The following is a 20,837-nucleotide window of genomic DNA, read 5'->3' on the forward strand; positions in this document are numbered from 1 at the left end:
ACAAGCAAACATGCCCACCTGTGTGCCTGAATGGCAGTCATGTGCCCACCTACAGCAACTCAAGCCACTCTATTTTTGCTCCCATGGAGCCAGAGTGACAGTGTGTTGAATCAGCAAGGTGGCATTGGTGAGGGACGGCAGAGGAAAATGGAAGAAGGGCTCAGGAGACAAGTGACATCCCAGAGCACATAGGCCGACCCCATCTGGGACATTATTTCATAAATACAGCTGCACAAGCACTTCCTATAGAGACATGGGCTATCGATGCAGCTGGAGTGGGAGGGGCACAATCGGAATATATAAACACACTGATAGCAATACGTCAAGATCGAAGTCAATTACGATTAATTTTGTTCTTTTCCTTCAAAACAAAGTTCTGTAGCTCTCTAGCTAAAATGTTAGGTTGCCTCTAGATTCACACCAGTTTCACTCAATTGTGTCTGCCCCTGCCCAAAAACTGCACTGATCAAGGGCAAGGAAACAGATGTTGGAATGAGCTAGAACTCATGGAGAGCTACCAGTCACGCTGAGGTAATTCCCAAAGTGAAGAAATAATTGGAAAACTCCACCAAAGACTAGTGCGGCGGCATTTACTGAAAGGTGTTCAAGGTAGTGGCAACTTACTGGGTAGCTGTCCATATCCAACAGCGATTTCCGGTTCCTCACTATTCATCAGGTGTGTGAAGAGGCATCACTGATCAATTTGAAACCTGTAGGAGACCTGCTTAATTTATGGGAGGGGGACCCAAATTAGTCACAAGTGAATGTGGGCCCTGGAAATATGCAGCAAAGCAAAGGGTCCCCTAACACCAAAGGATGCTCTCCACTTGCTCATTACCAATAATAGGCCCACGATTTGTGAGAGGAAGTGACTAAGAAGATGGAGACAGACAAGCTGAGATCCATCATTCATGAGAAAAAAATTCTGAATATCCAGAATAACTCTAATACGGAAGGCTGAAGCCATGCCTGGGTTAAACACGGGAGGTATATTACCACAGAGACCACCATCACCGAGATCTACATATGTAATAAAAAGTGTTATACCTATAAGTAAATTAAGTACGAAGAAAACAGTTAAAGTTATGCATTTTTCTGGAAAAAAAACCTCTGAAATTCGTCAATTATATTTAGCCAATCAATCACAAATCTCCCTAATACGCTGTTCATGGCCACAAATATCTTGTTTCAGATGACATCAAGAATCATATTAATGATGACATCAATAGTGACCATACTTGTCACCGCTCAATATCTCCACTAGCAAGCTGTGTTTTTCTTCAATTTCTGAGGTTAATGGCTCATGAGCAAAACAACAACATAGACTTAATGGTTTTCTTCACTCATTGTTTGCTTTTTTTGATGCTCTACTATATCCCTCTACCATTGTTTTATATTCCACTATGCCCAACCCTCATGTGCCCTCAGTCTGTGCACTTAGTGGTTGGATGTTGGGCACCCCCATGAAGCCAACCCATGCAGCACACCACCAGTGGCCATGTGGAGCAGGGATTGACCAGAAGACCTGACTTGTCTCCAGGCACTGTGTCCCACTCAAATTGCAGCCAATCTCCTTCCATACAGATAACCCCTTGCTGCTCCTGATTGGTGTATGCAGCAGCAGGGTGGGCTGCAGGCAAACCCTTGACCAACACCCACTGCACACAATTTTTAGCCGTATTGGGGGTGACCAAGCCCTATGCCCAGCCTTCTATGTGAACCCTTATTGTGCGTGGTCTTTGACCATATGCAGCAAGAGTGGACCACCGAGCCTGACATGTATCAAGACCTTGCATCCAACGCTTCGTGCAGCCATGCAACGTTGTGCCTGGCCTTTGGCCATGTGCAGAAGCAGCTGGATGCAGGGCCTGTGCCCAACAACCTGAAAGTCAACAACCTGTTTTGGTGTAAATCTATACAATCGTTTTCAAGATCTTTGAGAAAAAAATGCCACGTGCGCTGCAGAGAGACTTTTGTACATCTGAATTGGTAGATTAGAGAGATATAAGAACAACAGTTTGAGGCATATATCCTTTATCATGGGCTTGTCAAAATAACCAACTCAGACCTACTGTATGGAACATATTTACCACTAGGCAACCAGCATGCAAACAGCCATAAATTACAACTATGTACAAAGTGACAGTTGGGAAATAAAATATAACAAGTATTCACAATGCAATAGGTCTCGCAACTGCAAGTTGTAGAGCTATTGGTATTGTAAATGGCAATGCCTTTTGAATAATTAACAGGTATTGTAATTTATAATAGTAATTTTCCACCAGTACCATAACTACCACTATTAATATTACTAGCACCACAGAGTAGTAATAGCAATAATTGTAGTGGGGGTTATGGTACTTGTAGTGCTTGTAGCGGTGGTGGTAGTGGTGGTATTGGTACTGGTTGTGGTGGTATTGGTACTGGTGGTGGTGGTAGTGGTACGTGGATTTTATTTCATTACTTATGCTACTGCTGGAATATTTTTTAACAAACATTATCATTTGCAACGCCAATAGCTCAAATCTTTTGTAATGCCAGCCCTATGGCATTGCAAATGCTTGTTTTATGTTGCAGGCATGAGGTGCATCATCTACTTCCCAAAATACAATCTTAGATTTGTAGACACTCGTAACAGTCCTATGGTAGGAGGCAGTTTTTCAGCCAGTGTAAGGCTAATAGCTCACACAACTTTTCATTTTGATACCTGAAGTTTTAAATTGCAATAAATGTAGTAGACCTCAGGCACGAGACTGGAGTTACCAGTAACTGTGGAAAGAGGAATAACTTTAGAAACTGGTGCTTTATTTCACCTTTTCCGTGGTGTAAAGGTTACATAACTGTTTTATTGTGTTCGAATGGGCACAATGGGGCTTATTTACAAGTCCCTTGCACCCCCGGTGCTTCACTTTTTGTGTGGGGAAAAAGTGACGCAGCGGCGGTGCAAGGGGCTTGTAAATAAGCCCCAATGTCCTGTTTCAATGGCTCTAAAGCAGCTTTGCTGGCCTGGTTCTCTGACTCTAAAACAGCTCTGCTAACCTGGTTCTCTGGTTCTACAGTGGCTCTGTTGATCTGGTTCTCTGGCTCTAAAGCAGCTCTGCTGACCTGGTTCTGTGGAGCTAGAGCAGCTCTCCTGACCTGGTTCTCTGGCTCTAAAGCAGGTCTGATGACCTGGTTCTCTTCCTCTAAAGCAGCTCTGCTGACCTTGTTCTCTGGCTCTAAAGCAGCTCTGGTGACCTGGTTCTCTCCCTCTAAAGCAGCCCTAATGATCTGATTCTCTCGCTCTAGAGCAGCTTTGCTGACCTGGTTCTCTCCCTCTAAAGCAGCTCTGCTGACCTGGTTCTCTGGCTCTAGTGCAGCTCTGCTGACCTGGTTCTCTGGCTCTAGTGCAGCTCTGCTGACCTGGTTCTCTGGCTCTAGAGCAGCTCTGCTGACCTGGTTCTGTGGAGCTAGGGTAGCTCTCCTGACCTGGTTCTCTGGCTTTAAAGCAGCTCTGATGACCTGGTTCTCTCACTCTAAAGCAGCTCTGCTGACTTTGTTCTCTGGCTCTAAAGCAGCTCTGATGACCTGGTTCTCTCCCTCTAAAGCAACTCTGATGACCTGGTTCTCTGGCTCTAGTGCAGATCTGCTGATCTGGTTCTCTGGATCTAAAGCAGCTTTGCTGACCTGATTCTCTGGCTCTAAAGCAGCTCTGCTGACCTGGTTCTCTGGTTCTACAGTGGCTCTGTTGGACTGGTTCTCCGGCTCTAAAGCAGCTCTGCTGACCTGGTTCTGTGGCACTAGAGCAGCTCTGCTGACCTGGTTCTCTGGCTCTACAGCAGCTCTGCTGACCTAGTTCTCTGGCTCTACAACGGCTCTGCTGACCTGGTTCTCTGGCCGTAAAGCAGCTCTGCTGACCTGGTTCTGTGGAGCTAGAGCAGCTCTCCTGACCTGGTTCTCTGGCTCTACAGCAGCTCTGCTGACCTAGTTCTGTGGCTCTAGAGCGGCTCTGCTGACCTGGTTCTCTGGCTCTACAGCAGCTCTGCTGACCTAGTTCTCCAGCTCTAGAGCAGCTCTGCTGACCTTGTACTCTGGCTCTAAAGCAGCTCTGATGACCTGGTTCTCTCCCTCTAAAGCAGCTCTGATGACCTGGTTCTCTGGCTCTAGAGCAGCTTTGCTGACCCGGTTCTCTCCCTCTAAAGCAGCTCTGCTGACCTGGTTCTCTGGCTCTAATGCAACTCTGCTGACCTGGTTCTCTGGCTCTAGAGCAGCTTTGCTGACCTGGTTCTCTCCCTCTAAAGCAGCTCTGCTGACCCAGTTCTCTGGCTCTAAAGCAGCTCTGCTGACCTGGTTCTCTGGCTCTAGTGCAGCTCTGCTGACCTGGTTCTCTGGCTCTAGAGCAGCTTTGCTGACCTGGTTCTCTCCCTCTAAAGCAGCTCTGCTGACCCAGTTCTCTGGCTCTAAAGCAGCTCTGCTGACCTGGTTCTCTGGCTCTAGTGCAGCTCTGCTGACCTGGTTCTCTGGCTCTAGAGCAGCTTTACTGACCTGGTTCTCTCCCTCTAAAGCATCTCTGCTGACCTTGTTCTCCGGCTCTAGAGCAGCTATGCTGATCTTGTTCTCTCCCTCTAAAGCATCTCTGCTGACCTGGTTCTCTGGCTCTAAAGCAGCTCTGCTGACCTGGGTCTCTCTCGCTAAAGCAGCGCTGCTGACCTGGTTCTCTCCCTCTGAAGAAGCTCTGCTGACCTGGTTCTCGCCCTCTAAAGCAGCTCTGCTGACCTGGTTCTCTGGCTCTAAAGCAGCTCTGCTGACCTGGGTCTCTCTCGCTAAAGCAGCGCTGCTGACCTGGTTCTCTCCCTCTAAAGCAGCTCTGCTGACCTGGTTCTCGCCCTCTAAAGCAGCTCTGCTGACCTGGTTCTCTGGCTCCATCCAAAAGAAACACGGAGTCTATAGCACCGGAGCACACGCGGAAACCCCAGGCGTGCTTTGACCTAGCGACTTTGATTGACTTGTGTACCCGGGTGGCTAACATATCTCTAATTTCTTTTTCTTCGACCGGCCGACTGAAAGCGGTCAGCTTCCACTTTCCCACTCATTATCAGCATACATCAAGGGGCGCCATTATGAGGGGTGGACCTGGTCTGAATTTACTTCAACAGCCCAGGGCGAAATGGGACGGTGCTTAATGTTCAACCAGGATGGTGACACTTTGACCAGAGAGCCAGGGTTCAGAAACAAATAAACAGAGGGTTTGAAAGAAAATGAACAAAAACTGTGACAATAAAAATTCAACATCCATATATCAGTTTTAAATCCTGTACCACACGTACACTTGCGGTGAGAACCAAAGGTCCAATGCAGGAAGAAAACACTGATCAAATATTTGACATTGCTGGTCGGAATTCCTACCTTCAAATGTTCTCCATATCGGATGTCCTGATAGTGTGTTACAAATTGTATTTCAAGCCTTCATCTGACCCGGGCACTCCAAAAAAAAATTAGAAAAGCAGCAGCGTGTTTATTTTTGCATTGTGCTTTAAAGTGAAAGCGTGATGCAAAATTGAACACGGTGCTGCCATGGCAAGAAAACACAGAGTTTGCCGGGATCCCCCTGTCCTCCCTGTGACCCTGTGCGCCTCCACGCTCCGTGCCTGCTTCACAGCTGTGGTGAAGAATTTTCTTATCTGCTTGTTAAATAAACAAGCAGATAAGAAAAGTCTTCACGGCAGCCGCAAAGCAGGCTATCGTATCCAATGGAGCAGTCCGAAAAGCGGACAGGGTGTCAACCAAAAAGCCTCTTTGACAATGGGAAGCCAGCGTTTACCAAAAACGCTGACGCTACCCTATGGGAAAGAGGGGCGGACTTACAGTCCCCTTTAGAAACATTTTTCTAACAATATCTCTCGTAGAGGCGGAGCAGTTGCGCTGCCACACCCACGCGAAACCTTAAAATGTTCCTAAGAGAACTTCACAAGGCTCATTACAGTACAGATCTTCTATCCACTGGGTTTCTCAGAAGTGGTAACCAACATCCTTTTCCTTGACTTCAATGCTAGCACTTGATATTTCATATAATAAAATACATATTTATAAGGAATTGATACAGTATAGTAACAATCTACCCTGACAGCCTTATTGCCTTTAAAGTATGATTTTTACGATAAAGAAGTCAGGCCTAGCGGCTTGGTCTGAACATTTCAAAAGAAACAAATCAGACCCAGTCGAGGCCGGTATGACTTGCGGGTGGGTGGTGGGGTGGAGTGACACACGGGAATGGGGGTGCACAGGTGGAGAGGTTTCATTTTAAAAAAAAAAAGAAAAGTGAACTCACCTTTGCCGGCCCATCCAGCGTCGTCTGTCTGCGTTGTCCTAACTGTCTACAACAGGATGGTGCCGCAGGCAGTCTCCCTCCCCTCCTCTAAGCCAATCACAATGCTGCAATGGCAGTGTTGTGATTGGCTGGGACGTCGACCCCACAGGCGTCTGTGGGGAGGCCATTTTCTCTGTGTAGGCTGCATGCAACCCACATAGAGAACATGCAGAGTGCGTAGGACTGGTTTGGTTGGCCCTGAAGCTGACTAAACAGTCAGCGCCCACAACAGTGGGCTAGCCACTCCTCTCCTGCCCTCGAGCAGTATCTGCTTCTTGCATTGAGAGAAAGCAGTGGGGCTACGTTAACATAATGTATGTGGCAGCTGCACTACCAAGCCAGACCTTCATATGTGTGTATGATTGTAGAACAACTCAGGGGCTGTGGTGGGTGGAGAGTGGTCTAAAAAATCCAAATATGTTTTACTTCATTTAAGGAGGTCAATGATAATCATCCTTAACAGAATATACAATTCAAATTACATTTCAATGCCATATAAATATTTAAAATACTATAAGGATGGTGTAGTTGAGTCATACCTGCTCAGTTAATATAAATGTATGTAAGGCTAAATTATTTGATATTGGACACCTTATGCTAAACACTTTGTGAAGTGTTAGCTAGAAAAGTGGTTGGGGAGGTTTCAATAGTCTTTTCTTTCACTTAGTGTTTTGTGTTTCTCAGTAATCTTGGAAACATAAATGCCAATAAAAAGAAGTAACAAATAATTGACTGGATTGTGTTTGAGGGTGGGTACCTTTTAGAAATGGTTATCCAAGCAGCATGAACAGGGTCTGACATAGTGAGCTCTTGAATGCGTGTTATGATTCAGCTGATGTGATGTCGGAATTCGGATTGTGTACTTATAATATTAACCTTTTATGTTCCCAATAGCTCTGCTATGGACTTGAAGACTGGCATAAAGGTTGCCATAAAAAAGCTGAACCGGCCGTTCCAGTCTGAGATATTTGCCAAGAGAGCTTACCGTGAACTCTCACTTCTGAAGCATATGATGCATGAAAATGTAAGTATCCCACAGCACCGTACTGCTGCTCTATTCCTTCTCCTGGGTGGGTGAGTGAATATTGATTATCACCCAGCTGCACCTCATCGAAGTGTTAATGTGCCAACCCTCACCTATGGACATGTCTGCCTAAGCTGCCCTCACCCGTGATTGTATTATCATTTTTAGACCCTGGCATTTACCCTCTCCCACTATGTCAGTTTTGTCTCAAAATGCGCAATGCACATGTGGCCCCATCTGAGTCTCCATCGCATTTCAAATGTACCACAGGTTAGCTCAACTGCTCAGCCTGCTTGGCTTCATCCTGCACCAGACCATTCTGTCACCTGTGCTCTTTTACTAGACCATCCTTACTCCTCAGCTACACCACAGTTAGACTGCACAGCCTTCCTTTTTAGGTTTTTCCCTGCACAGCTCTTGTGCTATGCTTGTGAAATCTCTTGCACACAAAAACAAAGCTTAAAATGGGCTTGGAGCCCACCCATTACTTACCACTGTTTGGCTCCGACGTCACTCTTGTTTCCTTGCTTCTTTTTTTGTGAAATCTGTTTATTGGCATTTTTATATATAAAAATTCAGCAATACAAAAGGCACTGCAGTGCAATCAAAATGACTATGCGATTGTTCATCAGCATCATGATTAACAAGGGCGTAAAGGTGGAATACGTAATCCGTCCGTACGCAGGATATGAGCGCCCAGGCATGTCCTCTGTTTAGGAACAAGAGATTAATACACTCCCGCCCCGAGCAAGGAAGGGGACAAGGTTTGCCTTCCCAACCTAACCTTAGATAAGAAACGCGTGCAAAGGAACATAACAGTTAACTGCGACACTGTCACCAAAATACATTATCAGCGTTTGCCCCCATTCTTGACCCCCCCAGCCCATGTCCCCCCTCCGTTCCCATCATTAAGCACGCATGGCTCCTCATAGGGTGTCGTCTCGCCGCTGTGTTGCGCAGTGCTCAGAGAGTGTCTACTGTAGCGCTCCCTGCGTCCCCTCCCCTCTCGCCTGACACGCCAGCTGAGCGCCCCACCGCCCCCTCCTCCGCAGCGGTTCCCGCCTCCTGCAGGGTGTTCAGCATGTGTTCCCACCTCTCCGCCATAGGCTCCTTGCGGAGTCCCATGACTTCCTCCCTCCTGATGGCCGTCCATTCCGCACGAGCCCAGGACGAGAGCGACAGGATCCACGCCCTGGTGGCGGGTGGGTCCCCCGCCTTCCATCGTCTGGTGAGGAGTCGTACTGCCGTCACCATGCCTAGGTCAAGGAATCTAGACGACGCCTTATCCTTAGGTGGCCTCTTAAAAAGGTGCAGGAGATACTCGGGCCAATTGCAAGGGATGACGCGGCCAGTGCTCCGCGCGAGCAGTGCATGAATGTCCCTCCAATAGGCGCCGAGGCGCGAACAATGCCACAGAATGTGGAGAAGATCTGCATTCACCTCTCCGCATCTAGGGCAGGATGCGTCCGCTCTGTGAAAGTATTTATTTATCAAGTCAGGGGTGAGATAGGCCCTATGCACTATATACACCTGAATTTGGTGAACCTCATATTCCTGGGGATACGGACCGGGCTTTTGAGGAGCTTTCCCCATTCTCCATCCTCTAACGCTCGCCCCATGTCTCTCTCTCATTTCGCCCGTAGCGGGGCTAAGTCCTGCTCCGTATGCGTCCGCAGGGACGCGGCGAACCACTTAACTAGATGCCTGCCGCAGCCCATAACCTGCAGGTACTGTACCGTCAAATGCTGCGCCAGCTCCTCTGCGACATCGCCCCACCTAGTCGCCATATGCGCTGTCAGGGACCTATGTATCAGGAAGCCCCCTGGAGGAAGCCCAGTGTCGGCAACCAGGGTCTCATAGGGTATTAATACTCCATCCTGGTAGAGATCGCCCAACGTCTGGACGTCCGCTTCATGCCATCGTTCCAGCATGGAGTGGGTGAGCATCCCCCCGCCTCCGAGCGAGCCCTCCAGAGGGACCGCTGGCGCATACGGGCGCACCCCTCTTGTGAGGTACAGGGTCCTGCAAAAGCATTTGAACGCTACCGCCAATAGTGGGGGAGTGGGACGTGTCGATGCCGCCAGTGGATGGAAAAGGGCAGTAATCTGCTCCAGTGTATACGGTGGGTCTACCGTAGCAGTATCCTCCCTGCCCCTGTCCGCTAGCCGACGGGCAACCCACTGGAGCTGCGCCGCCAGGTAATAGTGCTCGAAGCAGGGGGCGGCCAGCCCGCCTCTATCCGTGGGCAGAAACAATTTCCCAAGCGCCAGGCGGTGCCGAGATGCACCCCAGATAAAGTCTCTCAGAATCCTATTGAGGCTAGAGAAGAAAGACGCAGGCAGAAAAATTGGTAAGTTCACAAAATAATAGAGGAGGCGGGGGAGCATCACCATTTTAGCGAGGGCCACTCTACCTGTGAGTGACAACGGGAGCGTGGACCAGAAGCCTATTTGAGCCCTGAGCGCCGTCACCGCTCTCCCCAGGTTCCCGTCCATTAGATCCGGCTGCCGGCAGTAAATCTGGATCCCCAGGTATTTGAATGTGTCCGCCTGCCATTGGACTCTTGTGCCATGGAGGCTATACTCTGGGTCCGCCACCCCCTCCACAAACGCGTACAGGCACGACTTGCCCGCGTTGACTCAGAGCCCTGAGAGATCAGCGAAGCGACTCAGCAACGGGGCCAATAGGTCCGGTATGTGACTCACGTCATGGACGAAAACCAATAAATCGTCAGTGTATAATGACACCTGGTGAACCCCGTCACCGAGCGGGATGCCATCGGCCAAAAGCTGTCTCTTGGCCACAGCCAAGGGCTCCATCGCCAGAGAAAATAAAAGCGGCGATAGGGGGCAACCCTGCCGGGTGCCTCTACCAATCGCCACCGAGACATACGGCCTCATCCGGACCCGGACCACGGGGTTGTCGTACAAAATCCCCACCATCTGCAGAAAACTGTCATCCAAGCCATACGCCTCTAACACTGCCGACAGGTACCCCCACTCCAGACAGTCAAAAGCCTTTTCCAGGTCGAGCACCAGGCACCCCGCCCTGGGCCAGGCTGATGTTGCTTCCGCCGCTACCCGGAAGTACCTCAGAAGGTTCAGGGACGTGGACCTCGCCGGCACAAAACCATTCTGATCCGGGTGCACTAAACGCGGGACCACCGGTGCCAGGCGCTCTGCGAGGAGTTTGGCGAACACCTTGTAATCGGTGTTCAGCATCGCCAGCGGGCGGTAGGAACCTAAGGTCATGGAGTCCCTGTCAGGTTTAGGTAAGGACACTAAACACGCTTCCCTCAGGGAGGGCGGGAGCCGGCCGGCGTCCACCGATGCCGTGTACACCCGCAGGAGCTTAGGCGCCAGGATATCGCTGTTAGCTTTGTAGTACTCAGCCGGCAGACCGTCCGGTCCCGGCATCTTCCCGGACGCCAGCACACGGATTGCATCCCCCACCTCCTCTAACGTCATCGGTGCACCGAGCTCCTCGTTTTGGCTGTCCTCAACGTGAGGCAGTGCAACCGACTCCAGAAACTCTGCCAGCTGGGGCGTGCGACCAGCGCCACGCTACCTGTAGAGCTCCCGGTAGTGATCCGTCAGCAGTCGGTGGATTTCGCGCTGCGTGTACACCACCGACCCAGTAGGAGAGCGGAGCGCGCCAATCGGGGCCACGCGTTCAGTACTTCGGACTAGCCAGGCTAACAGGCGGCCAGCCCGGTCCGCCTTTGAGTGTGTCCTGGCCGTGTGTGCCGCGTAATTGTGGCACCTTAGCCATTCAAGCAGAGCTGCATGCTCCCCGCGGAGCTCCCCCAGCTTACGTGCGTGCTCGCCTATTTCCTCCCCCTCCCTCTCATAGCGCAGGAGTTCAGACTCAATACGGGTTAGAGATTCAGACACCTGCGCGCGGATATTCCAGGTGGCTCCCACGCATGGTCACCTTGTGAGCATCCCATTCTACCCCCGGATCGCTCGCTGTGCCCTCATTCTCTTCGAAGTAAGAGAGGATGGCTGCACCCAGTGATGACCGGAATTCAGCGTCTTCCAGCGCTGTAGGCTGTAATCGCCAGGTGGGCACCGGGGTTCTTTCCGCCTCCCAACTGAGGTAGAAGCAGAGAGGATTGTGGTCTGAATGGGTCCTACCCAAGTACTCCGTCCTGGAAAGTAGCGGAAGGAGGGACCGAGAGCCCACCACCCGGTCCAGGCGGACGTGAAGGCCATGCGCAGCTGAGTAATATGAGTATATTTTGTCCGCAGGGTGTTGCGCGTGCCAAAGATCGTGTATGTCACAGAGTAGTAACCATTCCCTGAAGGCCAGCGCCGCTGATGTCGCCGCCACTGCGCGCAGGGGTGGGAATGAACGGTCCAGGTTCGTGTCCAGGACCATGTTGTAGTCCCCGCCCAGCAACCAGGGGAGGCCCGCGTAGTTCTGGAGGATGGGATTTAGGGACGCCAGGAAGGCAGGCTGGTCCGGGTTAGGGGCATAAACGAAACCCAGAAGCATCTCCTGCCCATTAAGCCGCCCCCGGACAAGGGCGTACCTTCCGTCAGTGTCCACTTGCGTGCTTATACATACAAAGGGGACGCCAGCTCTCACCCACACCAGTGCGCCTCGCGCATGTGAAGAGTAAGTGGTACCATATATCTGCCCCCTCCATCTCCTGCGGAGTTTGTTTAGCTCCACCTGTCACATGTGCGTCTCCTGGAGGAGTGCAACCCCCACCCTGTGTCGCTGCATGTAGGCAAATATGGAGTATCTGCGTGACGGGGTATGCATGCCGCGGACGTTCCATGTCATAATAGCGGTACTTGCCATGGCGTGTGTTGGAATGCAGTCAGCTGGGGGGTCGGGAGGTTCGTTCCTCCGGGCCAGGGGGGGAAGCTGTTGCGGGGTGTTCGCTAAGTGTCGCTGCTGGAATATGAAAATTAACAGTAACATTGTAACTTGACGGGCGAATACCCATCGGGGCAAACATCCAAACCTGATAATGCAAGTACTTTTCAAGGCAACGTGATTGTGTTAGAATGCGTGTGGGGTAGCGCGCAGTCGGTAGCGTATTGTGTTAGTCCCTCTCTCTTAGGGCCCTCAGGTTTGTGGTGGTGGTCATGCAGTGCTCAGCCGGCGGTGCACACCTGGGTGCCCGGGGCCGGTCCATGAAGTGCCGTACACGCGGGGGGAGGAAACCCCCCCTCGGCCCAATGCCAAGCGCAGCCGCTTGCCCAAGGTGTAATGCACGCTCGGCGCCGAGGCCCCCCACCTGCGCTAGCAGAACATGTGGCAGTCAAGGAAAGGATACATTATGCGCTGTGCACTGCTCAGACAATAAAGCTGATGGACCCCAGCCCGTCTCCGCTCATGGTACGAAGTCCACTGCCTGTGGTGTGGTGAATCACCCTGGCGTCCCGCCCCTCACCCACACCGGCTGTGGGTACATGGCCGCAGCGTGATGCGCGCCAAGCACCAGGCCCAATATCCACCACAACAGTACATTAGGCAATCAATGAAGGATACAGTATTCAGTTGGCTCAGTCCAGCCTGCAGATCAGAATGTCCCAAGGCCGGCTTCAGTCACACTATGAAGTCCGCTGTCTGAGGTGTAACCGCAGGCATAACAACGTCATCCGACATCTCCGTGGATGGCGACGACGGCCCACTGGCCTGCGCGTCGCCGTGCTGACTATGGCTTAGGTCGTTGTTGATAGGCGCTACACCTAGGGTCGCCACCGCCTCCAGAACCTCCTGTCTTTCCTGCTGCATTTTTTCTGGGCTCGGGGCGGCCTGCCCCAGGCCAGTGTTCCGTCGAGCACCTCTCTTCCTCCTCCGCCTCCGCTCCTGCCATTCGCCCTCCTCCGGGCCCATCGGTCTCGATCCCGACCATCGTCCTGTTTCTTCCAGCCAGTCCCAGACTTCTGACGGGGCCTCAAAAAAGCACGTACCCTCTTTGGTGACCACCCTGAGGCGCAACGGGAAGAGTAAGGAGTAGGGCAGCTCCAGCGTTCGCAGTTGCTTCTTCACTGCCAGGTACGAGCCGCGTCTCCTTTGCACAGTCGCCGTGTAGTCCGGGAAGAACAGGACCTGGCTGTTGCCCTCTTGGATGTCCCCCAGCTTCCGGGTTTCACGAAGCACCGCGTCCCGGTCTCTATAATTGAGGAGCTTAAAGAGGAACAGGCGGGGTCGAGTCCCAAGTTTGGGGGCTTGCGCAGGCACCCTGTGAGCCCTTTCCACCACGAAGTGTGGTGACAGCGTTCCATCCGGTAAAAGTGTCCGCAGCCAGCTTTCCATGTACTTTTCAGGATTCTTCCCTTCTTCCCCTTCCGGCAGGCCCACCACCCGGACATTACTGCGCCGGGAGCGCCCTTCCGCATCCTCCGCGCGATCTTTTAGTGCATGCACCCTGTCTATGTGGTCCTGCAGGGCAGAGGTGTGGCTGCACACCACCGGCTGTAGTTCCTGGACCGTTTGGCGCTGCGCGGTGACTGACTCCGACAGTTTGCAGTGGTCCGCATGCAACAACGTGAAGTCGGAGGTGACTTTGTCAAGTCGGTCTTCCAGGGAGGTCTTGGTCTGTACCAAGGCTGTTCCAATGCGCTCCACCGCTGCTAAGACAGTGTCCATTTTTGCTGCCAGGGTTGCCACAGGCTCCGAATCGGCCCCCCGCGTATCTTGCAGTACGTCCGGGCCACCCGGGCCTTGTTGCTTCGTCTGTGGCTTGTCACGTAGTCTGCCCATTGCAAGTTGCTGCGCCGTGGGCATTAGCACCCCCGGTTCCGGACTAACAGCAGCGGCGCAGAGGTCCCCAAAACATCAGGTCTGCTGCGCTCGGCTGGAGGGTCAGTGGCGCGTGTCAGCCAGCCAGCTGTTCCCAGCCAGTGCGGCCTCCAGTTGTAACTGCAGGGGGAGTAGGCTCGCTCAACCAGTTGGGCCGGAGGAAGCAGCCGGCAACCGTCTCTCCAGCGTTTCTCCGTCCGCCACCCTCCCAGCAGCAACCGTGGGGGGAGCAGTCCGACTCTGGCAGGCCTCACCCCGCATTGACCAAGCGTTGAAGAGCTGCCGCAGGTCTCCTCCAGTAGGTGTCCGCGATGGGACGGTTAGGGATTGGTCGCCACGTGGACCGGCTTCAGGCCTGCAGCACACACACCCGGGCAGATGGGTGCGGGCACAGTCAATAATGTCCCCCCCAGATGCTCCCCGACTCCTGCCGCACCAGTAAATTTCTCACCTCTCAGTCCCGCAACGTTGGCGCAGTGCCGGCGTCCCACAGCGCCCGCAGTAGAGGGAGCGATTGTCGTGGACCCGGGGTAGGGGACCAGCCTCCCGCGGGCACCCGGGGCGTCTCCTTTACCAAAATGGTGCCCTTGCAGCGCCGTCAGCAGTCCGACCCAGTCTCACGCCTCGTTTCCCCCTTTCCTGCACTCAGCCTTGGCCCTCTGCTCATTCGTCAGCACAGCCAGGGGACGCACAGCATATTGTGTCCCAAGTGCCCTCCAGCCGCCAGTCCACTTCAAGCCTCCTGACGGTTGTGGAATCAGGCATGCGCCCCCGTGCGATGCCTCTTGCCGGCCCAGTAGGGACTAGTTGCAGCGGAGCTCCGCCGTTAGTCGCCCCCGCCTGGGTCCCTTGGGGCCGCCCGCCGCACCCATGAAGTCCGGTCCGTCAGCTGGCGCCCCTCCACAGTCCGGTACGTGCCTGTGGGCAGCAACTCTCTGCTCCGTGCACCTCCACTCCGGCAGCACAGAGGGAGGGGGCGACGATCTCCACTGCGCGAACTCAGGGGCCAGGGACGTCCGCAGCAGAAGAACAGCCCAGGCGGTTCGGCAGAGAGAGCGGGGGAAGGGGGGCCGAGGGCCTCCGATAGTGCTGACTGGCAAAATGGCGCCCAACTCGAAATGGCGCCCGAGGGGACGAAAGCCACCGTCTGCCTCTCCCTCAGCACCCTGCAGCCCCAGCCCCTGCTGTCCCGCTGCGCCCCCTCTCTCTAGGTACAGTGTTCCTGCTCGTGGCCCGTCTCAACATTTATGCCCCTGCAGCTGCTGGACAGCCAGTTCTCGCCCCAGTGTTCCGTCGGCCACAAGCAGACTTTAATGATGTCCCCGCAATGGCCGCTCACCTCTCTCATCGGCCACCGGATCTCCGCCGTGTTCCACAGTCCGTCGGAGCCCTCAGCACACACCAGGCCCAGGCCGGGCGCGCAGCAGTCCGCCACCAGTGTTCAGTGTGCGTCGCTGGCCAGAGCCCCACCGCCGCCTCTCTCCTCACGATGTGCGCCCTCTGCGGCGCAGGCAGCCACGGCCCACCGTCCTCCGCTCCCGGCGCCTCGGGCTCTGCTTCTGCGGGGCCTCGCCTCCCAGCCCCCTGCACAGTCTCTCTGAGCACCTCCGGTCACCCGGCCCCCGCACCAGGGCCGTCGCTGCACACCGGCAGCCCACACGGGGGTCCGTAGCCCTGATCCGGCCAGCCCTCTCCGCTACCACCACAGCAGGGTCCTCTCAGCCTGTCTGGGCTCCGGCGGGTTTCGCACCTTTCGCTCTCCCCCTCGCATCCGCGGCCCAGCAGGTGATCGTCCTCCACTCCGGCCCAGCTGACCGCCGCCCCGCACACCGGCGGACTCCTTAGGCAATGCCGCACCTGCTCCGCCCGGCACTGCTGAGCGAAAACTGCTTTCGCAGGGGAGTTTCAGGATAAATCAGGGCCCTGCAGACGGAGCTCTAAAGAGTTGCGTCCGCCATGTTGCTTGGCTGGCCACGCCCCCTCCTTGTTTCCTTGCTTCTTATTGTTCAGAGCCTCCTCCTTGCATCAGCTTCTTCCTGGAGCTTCGTGTGTCCCCTTGTCGAGGAGCATGGACCAAGTACAACTTCCTGTCTGCGGCCAGTGTCCATCCACTGGCCATAGGTTTATGCAGGTGCTTTTTTTTTTACTTTTGTTCATGTACTCTAATAGAAGGTCTGTGTCAGCAGAGACTCTTCTTAACACCTGGCCTACTCCTTCTGTTACTGCTCCCTCCTACATGTTGCTTTGCCTTTGCGCTCCTCCTACTTTGTGTTCCCCACCCCTTGCTCTTCTCTCGCTGTACATGGCTTGTTTGTAGCCTCCCACCTGCCCTCCTCCTGTTATCCGTGATTTGTTCACCCCGCCCTGCTCCTGCTGTCTGTGGTTTGTTTCTTACCCCCGCCCTCCTCCCTCATGTTGCTTGCCTCCACCCTCCTCCCTCATGTTGCTTGCTCCCTCCCACGCTTTGTGCTGAATTTAATCATATTGTAAAGCAGCATGTGCTGCAGTACAAAATGGCTTAAAACAAAAAAAGCTATACGACGCATCGATAAACTATTGTTACTTCCCTCATTATGATCAAGAAGCTAAATCTGCCTATAAACTATCTATTAAATCTTACCACTTTGACATTCTTGAAGCCAAAAAGAACTATTTTTCAGATAGAATTGAGTCTGCGTCAAATTCCAGTAAAGAAATTTTTACCATTGTCAAAGAGTTCATCTCTCCCAAATCTAGCATTGTCCAGCACAAGTTCTCCGAACCTTGGGTAAAGGAGCTGGCCATTTTCTTTAACACTAAAATCAAATTGATTCAAGAATCTTTTCCACCAGCTGCCTTTATTGCATCATTGCATGACTCCAATCTGACGTCCTTATCTCCTGATTCCTGCCCCATTCTATCGGAGTTTCCTCCTTTATTGGAATCTAATTCTCTGGATCTTCTACTCAGGATTAAATCTGGCTCTCCGCTTGACCCGTGTCCGGCGAGCTTTTTAGCCAGGAATGCCATGACTCTGAATTCCTTAATTTCTTCTGTCTTGAACCTTTCTTTGTCCTGCGGCATGGTTCCGCCAGCCTGGAAGAAGGCAATGGTCGTTCCCCTTCTAAAAAAACCAGGCCTTGATCCAGAGATACATGCTAACTATAGGCCCATATCTCTCCTGCCCAGTTTGGCTAAGATCGTCGAGAAGCACGTTCACTCTGTGCTTTCTTCCTTCCTTGAAGACCATGGGTTACTCCACTCTACCCAATCTGGCTTCCGCTCCAACTTGAGCACTGAGACCGCTCTTTTGGAAGTTAACGAAGCCATTAAGGAAGTTCTCGACACAGGCGGAAGAGCAATGCTGGTGTTGTTGGATCTGTCGGCGGCCTTCGACACCGTCCCGCATGATGCCCTCTTGAGAAGACTTCACGAGATCGGTCTCAGAGGGACGGTGTTGAGCTGGCTGAGATCTTACCTAGCGGGTCGTCGACAAGTGGTCTGGGCCCCCCCGTACTCCGCCGAGATGCCGCCTATGGATGTCGGAGTCCCACAAGGGTCGGTGCTGAGCCCGACCCTTTTTAACATCTTCATGACTCCATTGGCGGTACTGGCGGAGTCAATGGGTGCCCAGATCATATCATACGCTGACGACACCCAGCTCCTCTTCACCTGCAAGAAGGGCATGGAGTTCGACGGGGAGAGCATCCGTGGTTGCCTTGGGGCTGTCTTCAACTGGTTTCAGCGAAGCAGCCTCAAGTGCAACCCTGATAAATCTGAGGTGCTCTTCTTCGGCTGTCAGGCAGATCCGCCCTGGCAGGAATGGTGGCCGGTTTGCATGTCCCCCCCTTCCTCCTCCTCTTTGGTCGCCAAAAACTTTGGGGTCAAAATTGATAACACCCTTGCTTTGAAAACACAGATCACAGGTCTCACGGGTACCTGTTTTGGTCTGCTAAAAATGATGCGTAAATTCCTTCCTTTGCTCCCTCTAGCCCATAGGAAGCTGACAGTACAAGCTCTGATTTGTTCCAGGCTTGACTATTCAAATATCCTCTACCTGGGTTTGCCGGATTATCTCTTGCACAAACTCCAGGTTGTACAAAATTCTGCGGCCAGAGCCATCTTCGGCCTACCCCGGCAAGCCAGATCATCTGAGTTGCTTTCCTCCCTGCACTGGCTTTCGATTAAGAAGCGAATCACATTCAAAGCTCTTACACTGGCCCATAAGGCACTCCATTTGGTAGGGGCCTCTTACATTCAGAAACGGCTTTCTTTCTACAAGCCCACCAGATCTCTCCGGTCGGAAAATCTTGGCCTGGCAATGGTGCCTCCCATTAAGAAGGCCAGAATTGGTGGACGTTCCTTTAAACATCTAGCCCCCAAACTATGGAACTCCCTTCCCGTTGATCTCCGCCGCATCCCCAACCTGTTTGCCTTTAGAAAGGCCCTGAAAACTTGGCTTTTTAATCAGTAATTCTGTTATGTTTTTGTTGTCTTTCTCCTTTTTTCAGTAATGGGTCAGAAAGCGCCGGGACACTCCTTGGAGTAGCCGTGCGCTATATAAGTCACCCATTAACATTAACATTATCCACCATCATAGAGGGCCGGCCAAAGGGCCCAAACCAAGAGGTATTAAAGGTAATCCACATAAAGTAGGGCTCAATGAGTCATCGAAAACAGACCCTGCCGCTCAAAACTTCGCCAGCACAAATTTTACGATTCGTCAAGAGGGCAGCTCGGCCCTTGGGATCATCTTATCACCCAAGGAGCAAACCCACACCCAGAATGCAAAGCAAAGCTGTCAACTTAAGAGAAAAGGTCGTAATAAAACATCTTCCTCGAGCCTTACAAAAGTTTACCCTCTTTTCGCAAAAAAAATACCACAGCACTTAGCGCCAGCGCATGTTACTTTAGCACACGCCCTTGTAACTGACAGAAGAACTGACCCGCTAAGGGAAACCCACTTTAAGGAAAACAAGGACGCGGCACAAGCACAAATATTATCTTCTGGGGTAACCCTGTCACCACCTAGCAGCAAAATGGACACCCAAGGCAATAGGAAAACTAAAGTCGGACAGAAAAATGACGATAGTACAACTAGCCGACCACCACAAACAACTGAGGAAAGGGAGTCAATTCTCATGCATGGTCCAAACCAGGCATTGGCTGCAACCTCAAACTTACTCTTGCGCTCCCATAGGATGCCAACCTCAAAACATTGGCCATGCCAATTGATACTCTAACGTTAGGATCATTCAGGCCTCGACGCAGGCACCAGGAGCAGTAAATCCCAAAAACTAAAACACTGGTAAAGTCAGCAACGAGGCACAGGGAGTTCTTTATGAGCCAACTACAATACCTGGGCACTTGGGCCCCTCTGCAACGTGAAATCCAAATAAAACCCTAGATCGCGCTTCAGAAGCATCCACAGGCCCCAGGTGTACGGATCCCGCAACTCCGTATAATCTCAGTGAGCAAACTCAGCAGCCCACCAACAACGTTGGAGACAACCACTTGGGGTTAAACTCTGCAACAGCCTCTTTAGCCAATCAAGCTAGGAACTTCCCTATTACACACTTTATGCAAGAAAATGACTCGAAAGGCCCCTTCGTCATACTGAATAGAGGGAATATCCTCCAACTCCGAGGTGCAATACCAACACTCAAAGGCATTAGCTAAATGGACCTTCTCTCAATAGAATTTATAAAGTTGGACAAAGCACAAGGCAGGGAATCTACTCAAGCGACCTGGAGGTCCACTTACATCGGAAACAAAGTTCTAGAAGAACAGGAAACCTTTAAAGCTTGGGGGATACAATCCTCTGTGTATCATAATATAGGATCACAAGAAGGAACGCCCTGCTACAGAAATAAAACATGCCCGGTGCTCAAGGTTGCCCAAGGACGGTCGGTTCACAGCGAACAGGCGTCCAACTCACAAATGAGCACTTAATTTACCAACCCCGCTGATTTTGATCATCTTCGGATTACTAGAACCGTCAACACATCCAGTCATCAACAATGACAGTGCGACTCAATGAGGAATAGAGGAAATCCCGATGAATTACCTCTGAGGTCATGTTCATGGAACATTAATGGGCTGACTAACAAGGCTGGAGATGCCTGGTTCCTTGTTTACTTAAAATCTTTTGACATCCTTTTCCTGCAGGAAACATGGCTAGAGGAGCCATTGCAAACAGAGGGATATATTTGCTTCCACACTCCCGCCCTAAGGAAATGTAAATATGGCCGTCTATCTGGTGGCCTAGCTACATACATCAAAATAACAAAAATTCATAGCGCACAGGAACTGCCCTCTCCTCCCAGCTGTAAACTTCATAAAGGCTCAACTCAACCTCAGAGGAAAAAAAGGAGGAGGTGCTGCTGTTCAACATATATTTAAATGTGAAATGGAAAAAAACAGGAATAAAAAATTCTAGTCGAACATCTGCTTCAACAAATGAGTTCACATACCACACTAAACCTTATTTTGTCTGGCGACTTCAATCGACACCTAGGCACCATTCAAAATGAGGATACCCAGGTCCAGTCTTTTCATTGGAACATTTCAACTCCAACCCATAGCGATTAAGGAAGATCCTCTAAGAGTGGTTTAGAGCTGCTAGAAGAACTCGAGCATATTGGCCTAAGGGTGCTAAATGGAAGATTAATCGATGACTCCCCACCGGCCACCTCATTTCACATGAGACACGTTACCTCCACAATT

At 52.0% G+C, this 20,837-nt stretch overlaps 1 protein-coding gene across 2 annotated transcripts in view; it reads left to right on the top strand.

Moving 5' to 3' along the window:
• Positions 1 to 20,837, top strand: part of MAPK13 (mitogen-activated protein kinase 13) — a 150,255-nt gene that overhangs the window by 104,911 nt on the left and 24,507 nt on the right. For both annotated transcript variants that reach the window (XM_078644345.1, XM_078644346.1), the window contains exon 2: positions 7,241 to 7,370. In XM_078644345.1, coding sequence (XP_078500471.1) covers positions 7,241 to 7,370 — 130 coding nt within the window. The remainder of the gene's footprint in view (positions 1 to 7,240; positions 7,371 to 20,837) is intronic.

The sequence above is a fragment of the Lissotriton helveticus genome, chromosome 5_1 (genome assembly GCF_964261635.1).
Source record: "Lissotriton helveticus chromosome 5_1, aLisHel1.1, whole genome shotgun sequence".
In the NCBI taxonomy this organism is placed as follows: domain Eukaryota; kingdom Metazoa; phylum Chordata; class Amphibia; order Caudata; family Salamandridae; genus Lissotriton; species Lissotriton helveticus.